The 22734-nt window shown below is 41.2% G+C and overlaps 4 protein-coding genes across 7 annotated transcripts; all 4 read right to left on the bottom strand.

Annotated features, from left to right (window-relative positions):
* Positions 1 to 1705: 1705 nt before the first annotated feature.
* Positions 1706 to 3231, bottom strand: LOC104801008 (1-aminocyclopropane-1-carboxylate oxidase 4). The gene is made up of 4 exons (XM_010524067.1): positions 3045 to 3231; positions 2681 to 2907; positions 2258 to 2591; positions 1706 to 2161 (listed from the first exon to the last, which is right to left on the bottom strand). Exons 1-4 carry the CDS (start codon positions 3147 to 3149, stop codon positions 1871 to 1873), a joined length of 957 nt encoding a protein of 318 aa, XP_010522369.1. The 5' UTR covers positions 3150 to 3231; the 3' UTR covers positions 1706 to 1870.
* Positions 3232 to 8825: 5594 nt separating this feature from the next.
* Positions 8826 to 11062, bottom strand: LOC104801006 (clathrin coat assembly protein AP180-like). The gene has a single exon (XM_010524064.1). It carries the CDS (start codon positions 10813 to 10815, stop codon positions 8968 to 8970), a length of 1848 nt encoding a protein of 615 aa, XP_010522366.1. The 5' UTR covers positions 10816 to 11062; the 3' UTR covers positions 8826 to 8967.
* Positions 11063 to 11191: 129 nt separating this feature from the next.
* Positions 11192 to 15720, bottom strand: LOC104801007 (ATP-dependent helicase rhp16-like). Of its 2 annotated transcripts, XM_010524065.2 has the most exons (16): positions 15551 to 15720; positions 15166 to 15261; positions 14126 to 14907; positions 13849 to 13971; positions 13706 to 13779; positions 13553 to 13616; positions 13300 to 13446; positions 13121 to 13206; positions 12941 to 13010; positions 12728 to 12850; positions 12381 to 12590; positions 12164 to 12268; positions 11934 to 12086; positions 11768 to 11856; positions 11458 to 11538; positions 11192 to 11368 (listed from the first exon to the last, which is right to left on the bottom strand). In XM_010524065.2, exons 1-16 carry the CDS (start codon positions 15606 to 15608, stop codon positions 11296 to 11298), a joined length of 2334 nt encoding a protein of 777 aa, XP_010522367.1. In that variant the 5' UTR covers positions 15609 to 15720; the 3' UTR covers positions 11192 to 11295. The 2 variants fall into 2 exon arrangements, with proteins under 2 accessions (XP_010522367.1, XP_010522368.1); XM_010524066.2 differs by lacking the exon at positions 13300 to 13446.
* Positions 15721 to 15951: 231 nt separating this feature from the next.
* On the bottom strand, positions 15952 to 20484 carry LOC104801005. 3 transcript variants are annotated; one of them, XM_010524060.2, is made up of 10 exons: positions 20061 to 20484; positions 19835 to 19947; positions 18886 to 19024; positions 18510 to 18797; positions 18280 to 18427; positions 17197 to 18177; positions 16873 to 17111; positions 16686 to 16759; positions 16420 to 16528; positions 15952 to 16182 (listed from the first exon to the last, which is right to left on the bottom strand). In XM_010524060.2, exons 2-10 carry the CDS (start codon positions 19888 to 19890, stop codon positions 16150 to 16152), a joined length of 2067 nt encoding a protein of 688 aa, XP_010522362.1. In that variant the 5' UTR covers positions 19891 to 19947; positions 20061 to 20484; the 3' UTR covers positions 15952 to 16149. The 3 variants fall into 3 exon arrangements, with proteins under 3 accessions (XP_010522362.1, XP_010522364.1, XP_010522365.1); XM_010524062.2 differs by lacking the exon at positions 18886 to 19024; XM_010524063.2 differs by lacking the exons at positions 19835 to 19947; positions 20061 to 20484 and having other exon boundaries at positions 18867 to 19823.
* Positions 20485 to 22734: the final 2250 nt, after the last annotated feature.

Genomic DNA, 22734 nt, shown 5'->3' with positions numbered 1-22734 from the left:
AGCGAACGCCGGAAGAACTTGAAGCGTTGGCCGGGCAAGAGGGTTTATTCATGACGCGCATAAAAAGAGATAGGATCGCAAATGGTGGGCGATGGAAACGTTATCAATGCGACGAAGTCTATGCCGACCGCCGTCGCGGCGAGCTTCTTGGAGTTTGCAACTATTATAGGTTTATTTGGGGAGATGGCGGCGTGCATAGGCGTTACCGAATGCAAGAAGTGGTGACAGCAAGGCATGCAAGGTGGGCTGTTGTGAGAATCTGGAGCCTGCCGTGAGATGAACACTGACGGGCCGCCATGTACCATGTACGTATATGACCCGAACATTACAATTTTTAGAATATTGATTGTATAATAAACAACCACAAACGGTGTAAATACATGATTCCCATATAACTGGATCACTGTTTCATGTAAACCCAACGCTTGGGAATATTTACTCCGAACATTCAATCCTGTGATCTCTTAAAAAAAAACTATAATTTTAGGATTTATGCGTTAAATGAATGTCTTATATGAAAAAAAATGTCAAGTCTTCATTGATATATTCTAAATATAAAGTTTATAAATGGAAAATAAAATTACATAGTTGGTCATCTCCATATTATATAATATAATAACGTTAAACATATCGATAACGTATTTAAAAAATTAGAAAAAAATGTGTAATCTAAGACCGAACTTTCAGAATATATAAAATGGTTTTCGATTATGTACTACTTTAGTTGGAGGCCTTACGCCTTAGGGTTTTATTTTATATTTAATTGGGATTATCAGTACGTGGATTGTTAATATATATATTCCGAATTTATTAGAAATACATAAAAAAAAAATATAAAATAACGCAAAATAGCAGAAACTGTCCATTCCAATAATACAAGGCAAAAGGTTGAATAAAATAAATCTGAATCCGAGTAACTCAAATTTGGAAAATTTGAATACACATCTTTGCATACGTATAGGGGTATGATTATACATATAAGGGTATGATTCCTTCATCACATTATCAGAAGAAACCACAATGATTTTCTCTTTGCTCATTCAGTGTTGCCGTTCTGTACTTTCGGAGGAGCGAGACGAACCAGCCGGCGGCGACGGCGGCGGGATCATTTCACACGCGCCGCCACTGTGTCCTCCGAGCAGGAATCACCACGCGCCGACGCGATCGCGGCGGAGCAGTAGTGGGGGTAAGGGGGTCACTGAGGTGGAGATGACCGGCTCTCTCCGTGATTTCCAAGGATGCCGCCGTCATGTTCGACGGGGAGAGCCACCGGCCGACGTCTAAGCAAAACCTCGTAAAATGACCACGTTGCCCTTTGATACCCTCTGAGACAATCAGAAACTCCTTGGAGAGTATTATCCTGAATGGAATTGGATGTGTGATATGATATGATCTGATGCTAATAGCCCATACCCAATGTTTATGGCCCGTTAACTAAAGCCCATACCCAATCATCTCATCTGCCAAATCCTATGGGCCTATGGCCCATAATCAAAGCCCATAGCTCTCTTCATAATTAATTTAACTATAAAAGGGATAAGCATATTATTAACTAAAAAAACATTTAAGTTGTTCTTCGTCATCATAAGGAATGAACGGGGGGATTAAATATCTATGTTTTAGGATAATCTTATTATATAGATTATAGATATATGCAAATCGAATGCCACGTATTTGCATGCTAGTTTATATTGAAAGGTAAAAACACACCACCAACCAATTAAACTTTCGTTAACAATAACTTATAATACCGATTCTCTCGAAGCGAATATTCCTTCGTACAATTTATTTATTTCCTTCTTACTCAAACAATCGTGCTATGAGTTCATACTCGTTATATTATACTATATATATAGGTGTGTATATATGTTTAAGCCGTCTCCACAGCTAGGTTGTTCTCCATAGCTTTCATGGCTTGGAACCTGGGCTCCTTGGCCTGAAACTTGACAGCAGAGTAAAGCTTCATGTAATCTTCGAACACGAATTTCGGGTAAATCTCCTTCTCCTTCTCCGCTTCATCTTTTCCGACCAATTCCGCCGCCGGAAAAATCACGGCGTCGCTTCCCGGGTTGTAGAACGACGCCAACGACATTCGTCCCGTCCCGTCCGTCTGAGCAACCACTCTGTGCTCTACGCTCTTGTACTTCCCGTTTGTTATGACCTGTCACCCGTAATCCGGTTAGGTTTAAACCGGCTTGCTCTGTACCAAACCGGTCTGGTAACCAGAGAGACTGTGAGTGAAAGTATGGTATATTACCTCGAGCTGATCACCAAGGTTGACGACAATGGAGTGTCTCATGGGGGGGACGTCGACCCATTTTCCGTCCTTGAGGAGCTGAAGACCACTCACCTTGTCGTCCTGAAACAACAAGATGATGCCGCCTGCATCTGTGTGTGCCCTAAGCCCCTTGATCAGGTCTGGTTTCGGACATGGCGGATAGTTGCTCACCTTCGTCCCAAAGGTCGGCCCTTTCGAACCGTAGAACATCTTTTTAAGATACCCTTTTTCCAGACCGAGATTCTGACACAGCAAATCCAGCAGCTCCTCCGCCAATTTCTCCAGCTTCGCCGCGAATTCCTTCATCACCGCCCTGCCAAGTTCATCTATACTCTCAACCAATCCAATAACCGAACCGAACCGAATAGAACCGGGACCGGTGTGGAGAATTAATGAATGTACCTGTAATCGTCGTGGAGATCTGGGATGTCGGAGATGTTGGAGATGGGGAGGTGTTTGAGGAAGAAGGTGGACTCCCAGTCAACGTCGTTGACTTCTGACTGAACAGCGTCGAGTCCTCTCTCCTTCATCAACTCCTTGAACCTCTCCTCCATGCACTTCCTGTAATGCTCCTTTGTCATCTTCTCCACTCTGTCCAACAGCTCATGCGGTATCCCATGGTTCACACACTGTTTTTTTTTTTAATTTTGAGAAAAAAAAAATACAAATATCAAAAACAAAACAAAGAGAATCAAATAAGATTGTGTTTTTTTACAAATTGTGTATATAAACACCGATCTCCAAAAAAAATACAAAGGATTTTGACCTCGAAGAAACCCCAATTCTCACAAGCATCTTTGATCAGATCCATGGTTGCTGCTCTCTCATCTCCGTTGAGCTTCTCCAAGTTGATGATTGGGAAGTTCTCCATCTCTCTCTCTCTCTCTTTTCTCTCTCTAGCTCTTTTTTGTTTATTACCAAACTAAGACTTTGGGAGCTTTTGAAGTGTTGGAGCTTGAGGATTGGGGGATTGGTATTTATAGAGACAGCAGCGCTTTGGCATTGAATGGTTCCACGTTTCATAATTCCACAGTGTAGTTGGGTCTTTGGACCTCACACTAAATAATATCTATTGCAATTCATTATATCCCTTTTTTTTACAATTTAAAATTCAATGCAATTCAAATTTTTATTATAATTACGACTTGTAAATCACGGCTTTTACTAACACCGGTCAATGAGTGCCTTCTTGTACCAATTGACCTACTACCAGTGTATCATAAACGAATAAAAAACATTATAAAGCATGCTTTTGAAAATTTCAATGGATTGGTTTCTGTTGTATTTTTTTTTTCATTACAATATTGTAATATGGAGAGTTTCAGTTAGTATTTTATTCGGATAGAACGCACGCATGTGTGGCTGCTTTTTGCTGATAATTTCGATCATTATATTAAGATTATTAATACATGTTTAATCACTTTGATGTTCGGTCAAAAGTTTTAATGCCGTTTCAACAATGATTATCGGATTTGGTGGAAAATCAAAACTTTCATCATAAATTTTTGCTAAATATTTGTATTTGTACGAAAATATAGCTATAATAACTTTTCTATTCGAAATTAAAAGTCACATTTTTTTTTTGAAATATAACGTTTTATTATATTTAACCTCGTTGGCACCATTATTTAGACTAAACTATTAACACTTTACTTTTAAAACTATAGTTCAAACATCAGTTTTTGATATTATAAAAATTAATTAATAATAAAATAGATTATTTTAAAATTGTACAAAAAACTTAATCGCATATATATATATATATCAAATTGACATGACATGGGGTGATGACCACTTTTGGTCCGTGGGTTACGCTAGAATTAGAAATTTGGAATGTCGCCATCTTGGTAAAACTTCCCTGTGCGCACGTCCACTTGCAGTATCCTGAGCACACAATGTATGACCGTTCAGATCCTCCTTGAAAGTTTTCACGTGTGGTCTAGATTACTCCACGTGGCCCTTTGTGAGATGTATTTACACACACATATGTGATCATTAATATATAGTACACATATTTTCTCTTGCTTGAGAATTGTACAATCACTAGGACTGTATATATAATCTTCAGCCATCGGAAATTTATTATATATTTGACTATGAACTAAATATTTCTTGGAAGACCTTCCTAATTTGTGAGACAAATATCAAATCCCAAGTGAAAAACGCATCTATTTTCAATTTTACTATAAACTCGAAAACTACACTTTGCTTAAATCAGTTTCTATTTTAAGACATTACAGGAAAATTTCAAGAGAAAAAATAATTTCCATAATCGACGTTAAGTTTGTAAAAAACGGTAAATAAAATTTTAGAAATAGTTTGACCGTCCTTGACATTTGGAGCAGCCGATTTTGTGGTAAACGTTGGTTTTTCACTTGTCATCGACTTCAGATTTATGTTGCAAGACTTGAATTGCTGACTCGGTCGTATCTCGATTACCTTTAACTAGAAGATTATGACATTTGACAAATAAAATTTAATGTAACTTGAAATTGTTTTTTTTTTTTTGTAATTATGTGACTTAAAATTGTTATTATCATTGTCGTTATTATTGTTATCATTTTATATCATACCATTCACATGTCAAATAGGACAAAGACAAAAGGCCTTGATATGATATGATGTGAAGTGCATGAACCTAAACATGCCGTGGCGTTCACTCTAATATATATATTTTTTCATGTTTGGTCCACATTTCACATATTTAAAATATGAATGGTCATATGAATATGATCTAATTGTAGAGAGACTCGAGACTTTCCGAAAATAAAGAAACGATAAAATATTATTAACCAACGTGTATTTTATATTTATCGTATAAACATAATTATTAATTCTCATTGCAAAGTGTGGAAAGAGATGAAATTAAGGTTTGATATATTTTTTTTCATATCTAAATACGTCCCAAAAACCTTTGTAATTTTTTATTGGAAATTTCGTCCTCTAATATTTTGACCGACCAAAGAAAACGTTTGCGGGGATTATCGGTAACGTACGAAAGCTTTTTTTTTTATTTATCGTGTAGCTATTTGTTTTCGCTCCCCATTTTCGTGGAAGAATCTTATATGCGATATTATAATTTATTATTATTATTATTGTTATATATTGAAATAAAAACGTAAGAGTTAACAAATGACGACAAAATAGATTTCAGAGATGATGGACGGAATTATTTTATTTTATTTTATTTTATTTTGTCATGAATAATATATTTATGAAGAGTCAAGATGAATAATTACTGTATCCTATAAAAGAAATATTCCATGTTTGGACAAAATTTTCATGCGTCACCTCATACAAATTTAAAAAATAGATAACGTGTCAAAGTTGTAGTATACCGGAAACAAATGGATCAAAGTTCTTATTTTCCTAAAAAAAAAAACAATGTAATACAAAAAATAATTAATATGCAGAATGACAAAAACCAACTATTTAATTAAACAATGATGGGAAATACGTTAATGGTAAATTAAACTTCAATCACGTCACCAAATTGCAAGTTTCACATTCAGTGATATTTTCTTTATCGAGCTCAACAACCTAACTTTTGGCAAATAAATAGTAAAGCCATCATCATTTCTTTAAAAATGATATTTTTTGGGAAAATATATCAAATTAAAATATTCAAAAAATCGTTTTTATATAGATTTAGAATATTGACAAGATAATTAACAAAGGGAAGAAAACGAGTGATACCGGTTGGGTTTTAATTAGGAAAAACATTGGATAAATTCGAAATCAGAGGAAAAATTAACTGCATTAGAAAGATGAACACGTTTCAATTTTATCGCCTTGAGAAGTTTTATATCCATAAATAGTATCGGATTTAAACTTTAAAAAAAAACTAATAAAATCCAATCATGGTGTCATACAAAATATTATCACTTAAAAGATTATATTTTGTTAGTCCTAACTATTACTAATATTTTCAAAAGTGGGTACAATTAATCTTGTATATAATAAGGTCAATGAGCTTAAATCATCTTCTTCCTCTCCGTTTTATTTTCTTATGAACCTTGTCATATGTTGCATGAAACATATGGGGATTGGTAAATAAATAAGGGTTTATTGAATATGATGCGGTTTGTTATAAATTAATATGGGGATTGGTAAAAAATGGGATTCTTGGTAGGGAAAACTAAAATTTAATGTGAAAATGATAAGAAGAAGAGGAAGAAGGAAGATGTGTGTTATCCAGTAAGTAGTGGGCGAGTGGTTGAAAGGGTGTTGCTCTTGGGGCCCCGGTCACCAGTTCGAATCCAGCTGCTGGGGAGGGAGGGGGTGTTTTCTCGGTTGGGAGGGTGTTGCTCTCTGGGCCCCTGTCACCGGGCCTCTAAAGGCTGTTCCCGGGCTTGAGGGGATGTAGGTTGGGCCGAAGGCCCAGGTGAACCTCTCGGTTATCAACAAAAAAAAAAAAAAAAGATGTGTGTGTGTTGGGTACGTAGTCTCTCTCATGGGGTCAAGATCCAGCTTCGACCACAGCCCACATGACCTCACGAATCATATTCATGGATGGACCTACGTACCCCTCCTCTCATTACTCCAATCTATCAATTTGAAGTTATATTGGGCCGTGAAGCAATATATAAAACTTTGTGGTATTTTTAGAAATCAGAAATGGGCCTACGTGTATATAGACAATTGCTGTGTATATAATAAAGACCCAAACCTAATAGGCTAATAATATTGATTTAATAATCAAATGATATTGAGAAGCCCATACGATATGAATGTTCTTTTCTAGGAACCAAAATAGCGATGGATCAGAATATATCGAGGATCCGACGGATCGGACGGTTACAAATGGGGCAAGAGCCTCGATTGGTCCAGAGCTCTCGGGAGCACACTCTACAGAAGGCGTGACCGCAGGGGATAAAAGCGGCGCCCTTGCTCCTATCGATACACACGCCACACATCCAATCATTCCCCATTTCATCTCCACCGTCCGTTTCTTCGATCAGTCTCATCATCGTCTTCCGCTCTGCGGCCAACGCCATCGCCAGGTTCATCTGACCGTTGGGACGCACTAAAAGCGGTGAAGATGGATTCTCTGCCGTCGGATCAGCGATCTCCTCCGGATCGACGGTGGATTGACGATCGCTCCATATGGGCCCACAGCATCCGATCCCGGCAAATCCCAGCCGTTCCTTCACGCTCTTCTGAGCAACCACTCTGTGCTCTACGCTCTTGTACTTCCCGTGCTCTTCCACTTGATCACCTTCATTCCTTGTTGCTTCTTCCTCTGAAATCAAATCGACCTTGGACCGTCAATCACCAATGCATAATCTAATATCAACGGTAATGTGATAATAATATCATATGAATGAAATGAAATGAAATGAAAATGTGATCTTATATAAGCAGAATAATAACAGAATAACCCAAGTAGGAGATTTTTTTTTTTGTTATGAGGAACATAGAGATTGCTATATAAAACGGTGCAAAAGGGCATAGTCTTTGTTAGGGCCCATATATATATATATTCAATTTTATCTCCAAGTGGCAAGTATATATAAATATTTTTTTCTGTTTACTTGTAATGAAAAAATTATAAGCACTTTACAAAAAATAAAAATAAAAATTGTTAATTGGTGTATTATTTTTTTTAGCTTTATCGTTGTGGGGATTTGCATGTCGGCCGAGGCAGCGGATGACGCTGCGGGGCTCTCGCTTGATTATGGTAAAGAGTTCAAAATTAGTCGTACGGTACGTTAACCTTTGATGTTTTCAAATTTGAATAACCAACTTTGATTTATTGTATTATTTAAAGTTTATATTGTGAATATAAAAATAGGATTAATTAGGATAGAATTGATTAACATACTCTAATGATTAATAAGATAAGACACATATCGCATTCAATTTGAGGGATTTTTTTTGGATTATGATAATGTGTGAATAAATATATATCCCAATAAATTGTAATGTAGTTATATTCGATACCAATATTTTAAAATTTTCAATTTTATAATATAGTTTAAAATATTTTTCGCATGCTCTTTCCGTCCTTCGATATATTATATATTTGGTAAAATTATATAAAAATACCAAAATTCGTTTAAATATATTAAATAAATACTTCAATTTATGAATTGGCAAAAAAATATCCCAATTTTTTCAATTTATACCAGATAGATATAAACTTATATCTATTTAACACAAACTGATATCGTCCTAGATCAACATGTAATCGATTTGGTATCTATGATACAAATTGATCAAATTGAGATATTTATTTGGTATATATGTACATATTTTGAATTTTTTAGAATTTTTGCTTTATATTTATAATAAGATTATTTTTTTTATACAGCCTTATTTGTTGAGAATGACTTCCACGTGTTTGGTGTTAAATAATAGTTGATTGAACAGAAAAAAGCCTATAATCTCGGCGATTAAATTGATTAGCTGTTCTTTTGAATTGAATGATTAGTTGCTTAACAAATAATTCGTTTTGATATCTGAATATATATATATAATATATATATATATATATATATATATATAACCATAACCCAAAGCAGCTATTATGTCATTGTTTGGCCTTTCAAGTTGTTCGAATTACGCCGACGAAACGTAATCACACAAACCTAAATATCTAACATCAAAATCTCCATAAATCTAATATAACGAATTAACATTACATAACCAAGAAAATAAAAACATTAAGAGAAAAGAAGAGGTTACATTCAGTTAAAATGCTTAGATATGATCTTGTCTTGGTTCTGCAACCACTGTTGCTGTTCTTGCAACACATATTGCCCATTTCCTACAATTGTCTCTCCGGCCCCAAAACTTTCCAAATTTGCAAAAGGGTCACGTTCCTCCGACGAACTCGTCACCGTGGGAAGAGCAAACCACGACTCCAAATCCTCGGCGGCGTTTGCCCGAAACGTGGGTTCCGCCTGAAACGTTGCGGCCTCTCCTCCTCCGGTCATATTTTCCGGTACAGTAACGGAATCGGGATCGTCTTGATCTTCCAAGAACGGATTGTATTGGTCCGGGACTGTTTGGACAGGAGATGGCGCCAATGCCGTTGAGTCATCGACCTGTATTTGCTTAGTTGTCGCGGTTTCTTCCAGCGCAAGCAACCAGTTCCCGGAATCTTTCTGATCATCTGAGGGTGAGGGTTCTTGAGGAACGTTCGTCGCGTTCTTGCCGCGATCGCCTCTCAACATCAACGCCTCCCAAGGATCATTCGGTTCAGCCTTTGGATTTTCTTGATTTTCCTTATCGTCTTTTGTTTCGGGGTCGAGATCTTCTAACGATACGAGCTCCATTGTCGACGGATTCGGAACAGAAGGATCGTTTGGAAGAGATTTAGTGGAAACAGTGTCGAAACTAGTCCCGAGATCTTCTCGACTCTCGTAGGGTTCAGAATAACACGACATTGGAGGGCTGCTCGCCTCTGCTTCTGTCTTGTTCATCAGATCCTCCAACGTACTGCAATACGACCCGTAATCTGAATATCTATCCGACATATCAAACGAATCTCCGTGTTCAAGGGAGCTCGAAACCATCGAATCTCTCGAAGATCTCGACGGCGGGAGAACGCTAGACCTAACGTTCGTCGGAAACGACGTCTGATCCTTCAGAAACTCCTGCAAAGTCTCGAGCAACTCCATGGAAAGCTTCTGAACGCTCGGATATTCCGAGGTACGTCCAATGGCGATCGATTTGCAGAGATCGTAGAATCCGTTGAGCTCTTCGAACTGCTTGGAGGCTCGAACGCATGCTTGAAACGCCTGGACGCAAGATTGGTACTCCAAATGGAAGAAACTGTCCAAAAGAAGAGCCAATCCATCTGAAATGTCTTTGTACAGATCGAAACTCTCTTGAATCACTGCGTACAACGACGTCTTCACGAGCTTGTTCAATTTCGCCGCTCCTGTCGGCCGCGTCGCGACCGCTCTGTCGAGCAGTCTCTGCCAATAGGTGATCTTGTCGAGGAGCATCACCGGTTTCATGTCTCGAATCGCAGGTTCGTTGTTCTTGACGGCGAACCGAGAAGTTGTTCCGGTTTGGCTTTGGTCCCGGTTCGTGAACCGTCTCTGCAGTTTCCCGGTTAGGAAGCAATCGAGTCTCTCGTCGAGGTAGAGCGCGAAGGTGCGGACGAAGGCGGTGTAGTCCCAAGGGCGGGAGTTGGAATCGTCGCGGAAACTGGCGAGGTTGAGGATTTTGGCGCCACGTTTCATGGCGTGGAGGACCTCGCGCGGGAAATAGGGATCTCCGTCCTGGAAGATCCTGAGGACGAGGACGAGAGATTTCAGAGCGACGATCCAATTCCGAGTCCGGCCGACCCTCCGACCGATGGCGGCGGCGCAGGCGGCGGCGTGGATCTTGTCGGAGGAGATGATGGAGAGGATGTCGGACACGTGGCGGTCGTCGATTGGGAGGTCTTCGTGTGACGTGGCCTTGAGGATGGCGACCCCGAGAGCAGCTCCGTCGCCGGAGACGGTGCCGTTGGCGACCTTAGCAAGGCTGATGCTCGTCTGATCCTTCACAGCCCCGATAGCTTTCTTCAGCTTGCTCGGCATCGTTTTTCTTTCTCGTACTAATTGGTGATCAATGACTTGGATTAGCGATCAGTCTCGGAGGATAATGAGATTGAGCGGAGGTTTTTCGTTACGTGTTCTAATTTGAGGGGATTTTAATTTCGGAATGTTGGTCTATAAATAGAACGCGAGAGGGGGGGCAGGGCAGGCAGGCAGAAAGAACCTGGAATGGCTGGGGACGACGTGAACAAAGATACGTTGACCAGATTCCCATGGGAGATCCAACACCACACGCGCTCAACGGGCGCGTGTTGCTCCAACTCTTTTTTTAAAAGTAGAGTTAAACAGGCAACGATTCGGACGACTGAGGAAGCGCGTGGGGAAGCTACTGGGAACGACAACGGCTTTGTCAACTCTTTTTTGAGATTTGATTGTTCTGTTTTTTGGTTGCGAATGTTCGTTCAGACGTGCATTCCATCAAATATCAAATCCCAAAAGCGCATGAATCTGCTTGTAAATGCGTCACAGAAACAGGGACCTAAGATCTGCCAAAGTCAACCTGTGAACAGCTTCTATGGCGCCTGCCCCCAACATCCTATTAACAACAGATGCAATACGCCTTACGACAAATAAAAAATAATAATGTCTGAAACCAGATGAGGATTCATATCAGATTTGACTGACCCGTCAATCAAAACCTCTTTAGTCTTTTGGAGCTCCAAAATCCTTTCCTCCACCGTGTTCTCTATTATAAATCTCACTATCCTACTACAGTCGAATGAGAGTCTGATGCAAGCTGGAGAATGCTGCTAATGTACGACCACAAGTCCCCGAGCACATCAAATACGCTCGAGAAAACGAGAGCCAAGAAGTTGGTCAGAGCGAGAACCACTCTGATCGGTGTATATACCACTTCCCATATGATCCAGAATACATTCAACAAGACAGAAGTTGCTGCAGCATCAATGGGGAAAGTTTAGAGAGCAGGGGTAACCTGGTAGGTTTGTGCTGTCCAATCCTGTGTATCCTATCCTGTGCTTGACGCTCTGCTGCCGGATTCCACGAAGGATCCATTATGAAAACCTATGCATCCACCCACAAGCTCACAATTAACAACCACTCCTCAAAAAAGAAAGAAACAAAAGTTTGAACGAACTTACATGGGAAGCCACCATGAGATTGAGAGCAACCCCTCCCACTTTCAAGCTCATCAATATAATCCGGCAGCTCTTGTCCTCTTTGAATTTACTGATAGCAGCATCTCTTTCTGCCATGGTCCTGGTACCGTCGATCTGAACACAACTAACCCCAGACTGCCCAAAGGACACACCACAGCCTTTGTCAGTTTCTACATAATCTCTTCAACTGCGGAATGACAAAAGGGCTTCACCTCTCTGAGAGCGTAGTTTATCAGGTCCAAGAACGACACGAACTGGCTAAAAACAATTGCTTTCGCCGACCCATCTCTTTCTACCATGATTCTGATTTCTTCCTTCTGTACAAAACAATTTATCATTTACTAGGACATTGGTGTATGCTTCTTCTTTAAAAGAAATCTCAAACTTAGTTAGTCGAGAGATTAGTTTACAACAGGGAAAAAAACATACCAGAGCTTCTATCTTTGTGCTTGACTGAAAATTGTCGAGGTTTATTTTGTTTATAATGCTTGAGGCTTTAAATCCTGGGACAGCACTCTTCTGATTGTTTTTACGGGCCGGAGTTGTTAGTTTCGAGCAAGCTGGGCATGGTGTATTTCTTTCAAACCCAGGGAAGTCAAGCACACAACCCATGCAGAACACATGTCCACAGCGAGCTACCTTCAAACGGAAAGAGGAAAGCTAATTATTAGAAGAAAACCAAATAGCTCAACCGATGGAACAGAAAGCAGTGCCTTTGCAAATGCTCAAGAAATCACATCCAAAGAGAAATATATCAACGACCCTGTGATACGTACAGCTCGGTCCTCAGCTAACTGATCGCAGATACAGCATCCTTGGTCATTTGCATTGTCGCGAGTCAAGGCAACATTTCTGACTGCTGAATTGGGAACTACCACAAGGTACGGATGATTAACAGCCTTCAAATATTGCATAAAAGCACATCAGAATGTTTCATTTAACCACACAAGAGTATAAAACCGAAGCCTTTTCTGTTATACTTTTTTCACCTGTCTCAAACGGACAAGGAGTTCAAATATATTTACGTAGTTATTGTAAACAGTTCCAGCCTGAACGTACCTACAAAAGAAATATACATGGCACAGCCAATAACAAGTTTGCATTACGTAACATAGCATGAACCGTGACCGAGGAGCCTATACAAATATGTAGAATGAAAGGTAGAATACGTGTCGAATTTTGCCTGGCTGTCTTTGCACAGCGATTCATAATAATCCGCTTCTTTTACGTCCAGGGAATCTCGCCTCAACTCTACCTACATCGCAGGCAGAGATCACATTACAGAACTTTTGTGCCATTACAGAAAGTTTAGCCAAGTCAGGAAGGAGTGGGAGACAAGGGAATATACGATTCTAGGAGGAAGTGCGAGATCAGCTGCTCGGCCCTTTTTAGTACGTCTTAGTAAAACTTCCTTCAGAACTTTATGCTTAAGCAATATCAGGGCTCTTTTTCCTCTGAGAGGATTTCCATGGTATCTTATTGGCTTACCCACATACTAGCACGTTATAAGACTTATTAAAAACTCTACCAGATGTAAACAACCATAGAAAGATATGGGTGTCAAAATTGTAAGAGAAAATGACAGAACCCAGAAAACTGACCTTGTTCCACCAACAGAAATGCTTCCAGGCTTCATGACTACAGTTGGGACACTGCTTCCACGAACTATACCAACAGCAGAAAACTATTTACACACGCCAAAACATAAACAAGAAAAATAAGAAAATCGAAAATCTAGTGTGGTCAAACTTCACCTCAGATCAAGAATTGAGCAGTCGCAATGATTGCACCAGTGATACGAGTATGGACGAATTTGCAAGAAGCGAATCTGGAGTCAAGGAAATGGAAAAATTAGCGAGGTTTGGAGATAAAGGTACTAAGTACAGAGAAAACTGACCATAGCATAAAGCTCTCCAATGCAATTCTGAAGAGGGGTACCACTCAAAGCCCATCTATACTTAGCTTCCAAAGCAAAAACAGCTCTGGCAGTTTTACTACGTTTATCTCTCATGCAATGTGCCTGGTTAGAACATAGAAAACAAGTTCTTGACGAGTCGAAAAAGTCACTGGTCCCTTAAGTTGAGAGCTCACATCTTTAAGGCTATGGCATCTCTCATCAAGAGCAAGAAGCAAATTAGTTTACACGTCTGTCCACAGTAGGGTTTTCTACTGACCTCATCCAGAATGATACGGTTCCAAAAAATAGAGTGTACTCCAACTTCTCCCTCAGTTTGCTTGGCCTTCTTCCTACTGTTACGCACCATGGCATTGGTTTTATCGGGTTCTTTGCCCTGCTCTGAAGATGGAGCCTTAGATTTGCAGTAACTCAAGTGCAACTCAATATTTTTACGAATTGATCGGCCGCAATTTGGACACTCATCACCAAATGACTTCTGAACTCCCCTAGATTCATGCAGAACAGTGGAATAGGTCGTTATAACAAAATCATAGTTCGTGAGTTCTCTGATGTTCATCCTTCTGTCTTTCCCATAATAAACAATCACTTTGGTGCTTCCTGGGGAGGTACAATGATCAATTTCGCTTTTCCAATGCGACACAGCCACCTTAGGACAAACAACAAGGGTGCTCAAGATAGGCTTTCTATTGTAACGTAGCGCCCTCCCTTGTTTCGGAGTGGAAAGAGCAAGAGAGATGGCCTGTAAGGTCTTTCCCATCCCCATCTCATCAGCAAGAATGCCTCCTCCTACCGAGGCTTCCTGATTCATCGCCCAAGCCAACCATTCCTTTTGGTACTTCAGTAGAGGTACAATCACGTCTGGAGGCTGCTCAGCCGTTTCTGCGAGAGTTTCACTGTGTTCATCCAGATTCACATCATCTGACAAATGCTCATCTATACCACCCATGTTTTCTTTTTCCCATTTCTGCCATGCCAGATCTGTTCTTTTCCTCGTCTTTTTCCTCCTCCTGACATTTGCGGGAACCACCTCGGCCTCACCTGGTTTCATGTATGACAATGAAATAACTCATCCACTTTCAGTCAATCATATCATTTCAATTTTTCTTGTTTGCGGAATGCAGTAAAATATAATGGAAAGACAGTTCACAAACATGAAAACACTATTAGAAACTACTTATCGATTACTGAGAAATCAAGAACTGAAATGCTGAAAAACCGTCCACGTACAGACATGAATACATTAGAGCGAGAGAACATGAAAAGATTATTAAAACAAAACAAAGACGCGAAACGTGCCTGCGGTTGCGGAGATGGCACGATCATCATCTGAAGAAGATGATGATTTGATTTCGTCATCTTGGTCGAACTCAAGGTCTTCCTCACTGCTGTCATCTACGATCACACGAAAACCAAAGGTGAATCAGAGAAACCCATGGATGACCCTACAGTTCCCATTCAGATGATGGATTACTATCTTTTTTCTGCAACGCATTCCGGAAATAAAAAAGGACGGAATCGGAGGACGATCCCAAAATTATTGGAACTCTGCAATTGTCTGATTAGGAGCTCATTTCGTTACCAAGTACCGACTCAAAGTTCGATTTTCGCGCATTTTCTCGGCTACCAAACACAATCAAACAACAGAACAAAAGATCACCGAGAAAGATCCAGAGACGGTTACCTCTGGCACTGGGTCGAGGCCACGGACCACCCTTATACCACATCCGCGGAGGAGACATTTTCGCGGAGAAAAATCCCAATATCGAGTGCGGAAGAGAACAAACAAAACCTAGAAATTTTCAAAAGTGGCGTTTCGATCTATCTTCGTCCCTCTTTCTCTTTTATGGAGGAGCAAAGCAAGAAAATGCGTCCACTAAAACAGTAGACGGAAGGAAGCGGGAAACGGAAGTAAACACGTGGCAACATCTGGTTCGTCCGATTCTACGTACGGTGGCGATTCTCTGGTTCTTCCAAAAACCTCAAAATAATTTCGGAAGAGATTTTATTCAACCAATTTTACAATTAAATATGCCATAGTTTTTATTCGATCCGAAGCAATACACCCTATGAGGATGCGTTTCATTTCACGTGTGCGAAAAGTTACATTCTTGATTCGTTATTTACAAAATGGGAAGAGTTTACAAGAACGAGAAGATAAATCTATAGTGGTTGAAGAAGAGATATACAGACACAGATACAGAGCCTATACGATCTACAAAGGGTTGATGAATAAAAGAATCGAATGAAAAGATCAAGATGGGCAGAAATCTCCCTCGCGATCTACTCGACGTGCAATTTCCGCCTCGTTTCCGCCTGCAATTATCAGTCCAACCCGAGATCATTCAACTGAAACTGTAAAGGAGATTACTTTCTGGTGTTTTCTCCCGGAATATGAACATTTCCCTACGAAAAAAGCTCGAGCCTTTCGCCATTGAATGAGATGAACATTCAAAAGGGTAACTTAGAAACCAGGGTAAAGATTGTGTCGAAAAGGTTTGTTTGTTTTAGAAGAAAACTGGTCCATATTCAGATTCAGGCTGGGAAACTGACCGTGCGTTGATGGCTCGGTATAGCCCTGTGGAGTCTCGAGTCTATGCATTGCAATCTCGGGGCGCGTCCAAGTACTTTCTGGATGAAGTCCTGTGAGTGGTTATATATGCTGAAAATAAACCATAGGACACAACTGTTACTTCTTGTCATGAAAATATATACAAGCAAGATTTGAAGTTAACCGAAATCTGCAAAGCCAGAGTTTCTGTTTCTTATGTTCTCTCAGAAAAATGCTTACTTTTGAGAGAAAACAAGGCAACACGTACCTAAGCCGATGCCTATTGCAGGCTGCGAAGAAAGCCACAAACCCGTTTAATATACTCCTAACAGCTCGGAAAATCTGAAAATGGCGGAAGGATACATATTACCAGACAAGTTGGTAACGCTTTTCTTTTTTTAAGTTGAATGAATACATTGTATTTAGTTTTTGAATACTTGAACTGTTTAACTCACATGAGAGAAGAGGTCATTCCAAAGAGACCGCCACATGGAGACTTCGTATGTCTTTACAGTCGAATGAGAGTCTGATGCAAGCTGGAGAATGCTGCTAATGTACGACCACAAGTCCCCGAGCACATCAAATACGCTCGAGAAAACGAGAGCCAAGAAGTTGGTCAGAGCGAGAACCACTCTGATCGGTGTATATACCACTTCCCATATGATCCAGAATACATTCAACAAGACAGAAGTTGCTGCAGCATCAATGGGGAAAGTTTAGAGAGCAGGGATTAAAATATGGTAGTAACATAAAGTATCACAGAGATAAGTGGCACTCACCGATGTTCCAGATAAGTGAGACGGTAAACCATATGGGCAAAAGCACCAGGTCTACCATGTCACCGACAAGGCTGCAAGAAGAACCGAAGATTACCCAGACCACTGAAACGAAGCTATCCACTGTTTCAGCCATTAAATTCCAGACAGGAAGGAGCAGTTCCAGAGAATCAATGAGTGGCTTTGCCATGGGCATAACAAGAAAAGAGAAGAACGAACGAATAGCATGTCCGGTTGTCAAAACCCACTTGACAGCCTTCTGAAAGTTGTGAAGAAACAGCATTGTTCCCAAGTACTTGATCCGTGAAACCATGTCCCATGTCTCGATCCAGTTGAATAGGGGCCCGCATAGCCGAGATGCAGTTGCCTTCAGAACAGGGACATTCTTGTACAGATCATAAAATCCTATCACAACAGTGATGAGTGAGATCAGCACGTATAAAGCTCTGGCGAGAGGGCACATCCAGGGTCGATAGAGATGGCAGAAGCCAGGATATGACTGCAGAAACAAGACCCAAGACGGAAGTCCAGCTTCGAGTAAAGTGAGCAAGCGGATGTCAGCCATTATAATCTCTCGCAATTTGAAAGGGAGGTCACCGTCATTGAATCTGACAAGGACCAGGACATCCTTATAATGGGTAGCTACACCTAAGTTGTTGCCCCCATCAGTTACATGGTTCTCCCAGTGATCCGACATGTTCTCGTCTCTTTTAGGTGTTTCCTCCATATAAACATCAACTTCACCCCCTGTGCTGACTGCCTTAGTTACTCTTCTTCTCTTGTAAGGTCCAGTTAGAGGCGGTGTGTGAGGCTCGCTCTCATCATAATCCGCACTGGTAGAAGGGTAAACATCAAATAAATTTCTGGTGCAGTGAGGAGAACCTTTGTCAACAGAGAGACTGTCGCTGCAAAGGTTTTCATCATCATCATCATCAACACAGGTCGCTCTCGAGAAATCCACTTCAGCATCATAAAAGACCTCTCCTGAAACAGTTACGATATCACAAAGTTGAAGATGTCAAAGGTGTTTCCCCACCTTGAGCAAATCAGTGTTTTTAGCTATTACTTTAGAGAAAATCATATTACCTATAGCTGTATCAAGATATTTCTTCAAGCAAGACTTTTCAATTTCTGTACCAGAGAACCAAACCGACATACTTGCCACGGCTTGGTTTATGCTTTCAAACTCCCACCTTCGCATGATCTTAGCTTCTATAGCAAGAGATGTATCCGTCTATGTGAAGATAGAAATCAAGTGAGAAACCATACAATATGACCCGGAAAGGAAAAGGAAATGATAGATGCAGGGGTTGTACCTGCAGCTCATTCAAGTAATGAATACCCCTCACGTTGGCCCATTCAACTTCGAACACAATAAAACCATACAATGTCTTATGCAACTCATTCTTAAGAAACAAAGCGCTTTGCAGCTTCTTTGCAGGGACTTCCTTCTTTGCGAATGCTGTTGCATCGATCAATGAGAACCATTTCTGAAGCTTCTTCAATTTGATATCGTTAGAGCTGGAAGAAATCTCTTTCTGCTTCTGCTTCTGAGTTGTTTTCTCCTTCCGACGTTTTGTGTTTGCGAAAGGGGACTGTCTGGACTGCAATAAATAAATAAAAATGTTTCACTTTGTGGTTTTTTTTTCATCTGACAAGACGAAATACCGTACCCGAGGCATCTTTTACAACCTTGGTAACCATTAATTGCCACAAGCGAGCAGTTCGGGGACCAGGATTCAGCCATGGCCGATTGTCCACCAAAATGTAAAGTTTCTTACTTTTATTGGCTAGGAAAATACTAAGATCAGAAAGATAGGACTGCAAGTCTCTGCAACCAATGCATCAAGGAAACAGATATCAGTTTAAGAGCAGAGAAGGGGGTAAAAACAACAGGAAAGCTTCCTGCTAAAACTTGGTGAACCAGACGATCATCAGAAATAGGGGCAACCCTATAACCAATTATAAGATCTCTATCAGCTGCACAGATGACGGATCATTCAAATCAATCCCCTAACTTTAACTCTATTATCTTGCACAGAGTACAGATTCCACATTTCACGAAATTGGATGAACCGAAGCTGCTACAAAAGCGCTTCAAAATGCTTTTCAGACAACAGAACGAACCTTCGGATCTGGAACACAAAAATATAAACCCAGCACGAAATCTCCGCAACCATTTGACTAAAATTAGACCCATGAAAAAGAACCCGAGAATAAGGTACATTGAATGCAAAACTTCTTCAGCTAAATGAGCAATATAGCTCCTTCTGAGCACAAAGCTGTAAGAACCAAAGAAGACCTTGTTTCGTTTGGAACGACAGCTCATTTGCTGATGCCATTCAGAGGTGTTTCCAAAACAATTTTCAAGACGTTAAAAGACACGATTAGTGAACACAGAAAAGGAAATCAACTGTCTTTCCAAAAAGATCTTATTACAGCTTGGAACACAAAACCTCAGAATTGTGGATTTTCAAGATCAAGAGTACCAAAGTTGTCTGAGAAAACTCAGAAAAGGACAATCGGAAACGAACATAATGAGCACAAAATTGGAAACTTTTGAGAACAGTGAGATCATTACACTGAAAAAGAAAACCCAACATTAAGATGGAGATAGAGTCAATAAAAAAGGGGAATTTACCCGATCTGGAGACTCGTCAGCGGGAACACGCATTTTCCCTCTTCACCATTCCCCATAAGATTCAAAATTGAACTCTGATTCCCGAATAGACGTAAAAATCGTCTCAGGATCGCCTAAGAGGTCCAGAAAACCCATCATTAATCGGAAATCGAAGCAAATACACCCGATTTCTCCACAATTTCGATAGAAAGAAGTTCGCTACGAGAGGAAGATGTGAAACCATTACCTCCGAAGTTCATAGACCAACAAAAAAAGTAGCGAATAAACAACGGGAGAATACATGGAGCTCCATTCCACCGATCAACACCGTTCACCGGCGGACGACAAAATCCGGAGAGCCATGCGCCGGCACGCTGAATTAACAATGGGAGAAGAAGAAGAAGAAGAAGAAGAAAACGCAGGAAACTCCCAAATTCGAAATTCCAATTCCTCACCGGAGAGAGAAACCCAGACGGAGAGAGAGAAAGATTGGGTTTACTTGGAATGGAAGGCTTGGTGACGGGAGAATTAAGATTCCAACAGGTGGAAGGCGTATTGGGCCATTGGCCATCGGAAGGATATAACGGTAAATTTTAGTTGCCGAAGAAGACGGAGAAAGATCGTCTCTCTGGCGCCAGTTCGTCGGTTTTCATTTCTCCGGCGAAGAGAGAGAATATATATAGAGAGGGGGGGGCAAGAAAGAGAGAGAATCGGTGGGAACGTGGAGAGAGAGAGGCGCGTGGGATAAGGTGCTTGATCCAAAGCGCGTGAGGCCCAAGATTTTATGTTCCGAAAAATTACTGAAAAAACCCTAATGTTTCATGTTTCAATTAATTGGGCCTACAATTTATTGAATCAAGTATAAGTCCCCATCAGAACAACCAATATGTGGATAAGATAAGACATATATCAAAACGGAAACTGATCTGAGATGTCTACATTTAAACCTATCAAGACTTTTACAATCATATACAAATGTTTATACAATAATCTTTTTGTGTACATCTATGTATATGTATAATTATATATAATGATAAAGTATCCAATTGTTATTGTTGTAACAATTTAAATTGAATTCTATTTTTTTTTCATGAAATATATAGAAAACTTTAATGAAGATGAGGAACGTGTCAAACCCACATCAGAGGATGGCATGCATAAGCATATGCATGGGTTCGTTTCTCTCGAAAGAAGCAATCTTCGTCATCATCATCCCAATTCCAAAATCGGGCGACATAATAAATTGGCACCGCACGCAGCGACAAATAGGCGTCATCTCGTATTTATGTATATGCCCAATGTGAAGTCGGTATCGAGATCTCACGGCCACTCCGACTCTCGTACGTGCGTGAATGAAAGAGACCGGAGATTTTAACGAGTTCGGTTACCGAGCAAGCTCGGGCCTACATCTCGGCCGGACGGTGCCGGCGAATCCACTAGAACGGAAAGAAACAACAGAGAAGGGATAACACACGGTGGCTCTCCACACAAGGTCGGAGGCTCACCGGGAAACGCCAAGAGACAGGGTACGAGACACTTACCGACCTACTCCGCGACTCACCTTTGTGACCGCCACCGGTCAGAAGCTTCTCCATCGCCGGGAAACTCTTCCTCCGTCGCGATCTTCCTCTCCTTCCCACGATCGCCTCTGCGATCGCCTTTCTCCTCTCCACCTCGAGCACCGCGCCTCTCTCGTGTCGAAGTCCCGAAACCCCTTAGGGTTTCATTAACTCTCGGGATGAAGCGCTGCGTTTTACTCGAACGGGCCGAGTTCCTTTTCCGCCAAAACGGGCCGCTGGGCCGAGCGGGCCCAACAATCTCCACCTTGGTGGAGAAAGGAACTTGCAAGGAAATAATAACAAATAAAACACTAGTGGGATTCGCCGTTTCCAGCACCGATCGACTTTCGTCGATCCCTCGACTTTCGTCGGAATTTAAAGCAGACTTACCTGACTTACCTGACTTACCTGTCCCGGAATTAGTCGCACGTCGTCCTGAATCTGATGAAGCTCCCGTCGATGACTCCTCGTGGCCTCGCCGCCTTATCCCGCCATCGATCAGCTCATCTCTACCTGAAACACTCGGTAAACGTGTTAGAACGTTCACCCCGATAAGACTCGAACCGTAGTCCTATCCCGCATCGCTCGACCGGCGAATGCTACCCTCGGTTGTATGACTCCCTAGACCGTCTAACCAATCCTCCTAGTAAAGTCCAAGACTATACCCGCTAGCTAACCCGAGGATTATACCCGACGTCTACCCGTCTCCTAAGTCTATCCCGACTTCCCCGAGACTAACCTGAGTCATACTACCGAAACCGCTAGATACCTAGCCCGGATCCCCGTGAAGTCTACACTACCTATAGGTATACGACTTCTACCCTCGGACCCTAACCTGCCAACTAGAATTGTCCCACGGTTTTGTCCCGCGAAGACTCTCCTAGTCATCTACGATGCTCCACCGAGAATAAGAGACACGTGAGTGCACGTGCTCCACCTCGAGAGGGAGTGTCCTAGCGCCAACCTACACCGACTCTACCCGGTGACCCGACACCTCCCAGCTCACACCATCTCCTGAGCATCCTACCCGAGGAAGCTCCACCTAAATGTGGATACCTAACCTCCTGACCTACCACCGAGAACCGGAGCAGCTTCGGTTTACTCCTCCGAGGTCATATGTCCTTCTACCTCGGACTCTCCCTTCCTCGTCATCCGGGATCTACAAAACCTCCATGTAGTATCCCTACCTACCCGCGGAACAACTCACTCCACCTGGTCCTTGGCCTACTCCTGCACCCGATTTCTCGGGTTTGCCTGAGACCCCTAGTCCTTCCACCATACCCCTTTCGGGGTATACCGAGCTAGAATGTCTAACTCCATCATCCTAAGATGATAAAACCTGAGTCTAAAACCGACTCAACC

The sequence above is a fragment of the Tarenaya hassleriana genome, unplaced genomic scaffold, assembly GCF_000463585.1.
Source record: "Tarenaya hassleriana unplaced genomic scaffold, ASM46358v1 Cleome7, whole genome shotgun sequence".
NCBI classification, from domain to species: domain Eukaryota; kingdom Viridiplantae; phylum Streptophyta; class Magnoliopsida; order Brassicales; family Cleomaceae; genus Tarenaya; species Tarenaya hassleriana.
The sequence above is the reverse complement of the archived record's forward strand: the minus strand, read 5'-3'. Positions and strand labels throughout refer to the sequence as shown.

Excerpts from the sequence above, each read along its gene's own strand:
- LOC104801005 (XM_010524060.2), bottom strand. The coding sequence starts at position 19,890 with ATGGGGAATGGTGAAGAGGGAAAATGCGTGTTCCCGCTGACGAGTCTC. Across the intron at positions 18,798-18,885 it reads GGCAATTAATGGTTACCAAG|TCCAGACAGTCCCCTTTCGC; the intron begins GTTGTAAAAGAT and ends TATTTATTGCAG. Across the intron at positions 18,428-18,509 it reads ATTACTTGAATGAGCTGCAG|ACGGATACATCTCTTGCTAT; the intron begins GTACAACCCCTG and ends ATCTTCACATAG.
- LOC104801008 (XM_010524067.1), bottom strand. The coding sequence starts at position 3,149 with ATGGAGAACTTCCCAATCATCAACTTGGAGAAGCTCAACGGAGATGAG. Across the intron at positions 2,592-2,680 it reads GATCTCCACGACGATTACAG|GGCGGTGATGAAGGAATTCG; the intron begins GTACATTCATTA and ends TGAACTTGGCAG. Across the intron at positions 2,162-2,257 it reads ACCTTGGTGATCAGCTCGAG|GTCATAACAAACGGGAAGTA; the intron begins GTAATATACCAT and ends TACGGGTGACAG.
- LOC104801007 (XM_010524065.2), bottom strand. The coding sequence starts at position 15,608 with ATGTCTCCTCCGCGGATGTGGTATAAGGGTGGTCCGTGGCCTCGACCC. Across the intron at positions 14,908-15,165 it reads TGCCATCTCCGCAACCGCAG|GTGAGGCCGAGGTGGTTCCC; the intron begins GCACGTTTCGCG and ends ACATGAAACCAG. Across the intron at positions 13,972-14,125 it reads ACCGTATCATTCTGGATGAG|GCACATTGCATGAGAGATAA; the intron begins GTCAGTAGAAAA and ends TGTTCTAACCAG.
- LOC104801006 (XM_010524064.1), bottom strand. The coding sequence starts at position 10,815 with ATGCCGAGCAAGCTGAAGAAAGCTATCGGGGCTGTGAAGGATCAGACG.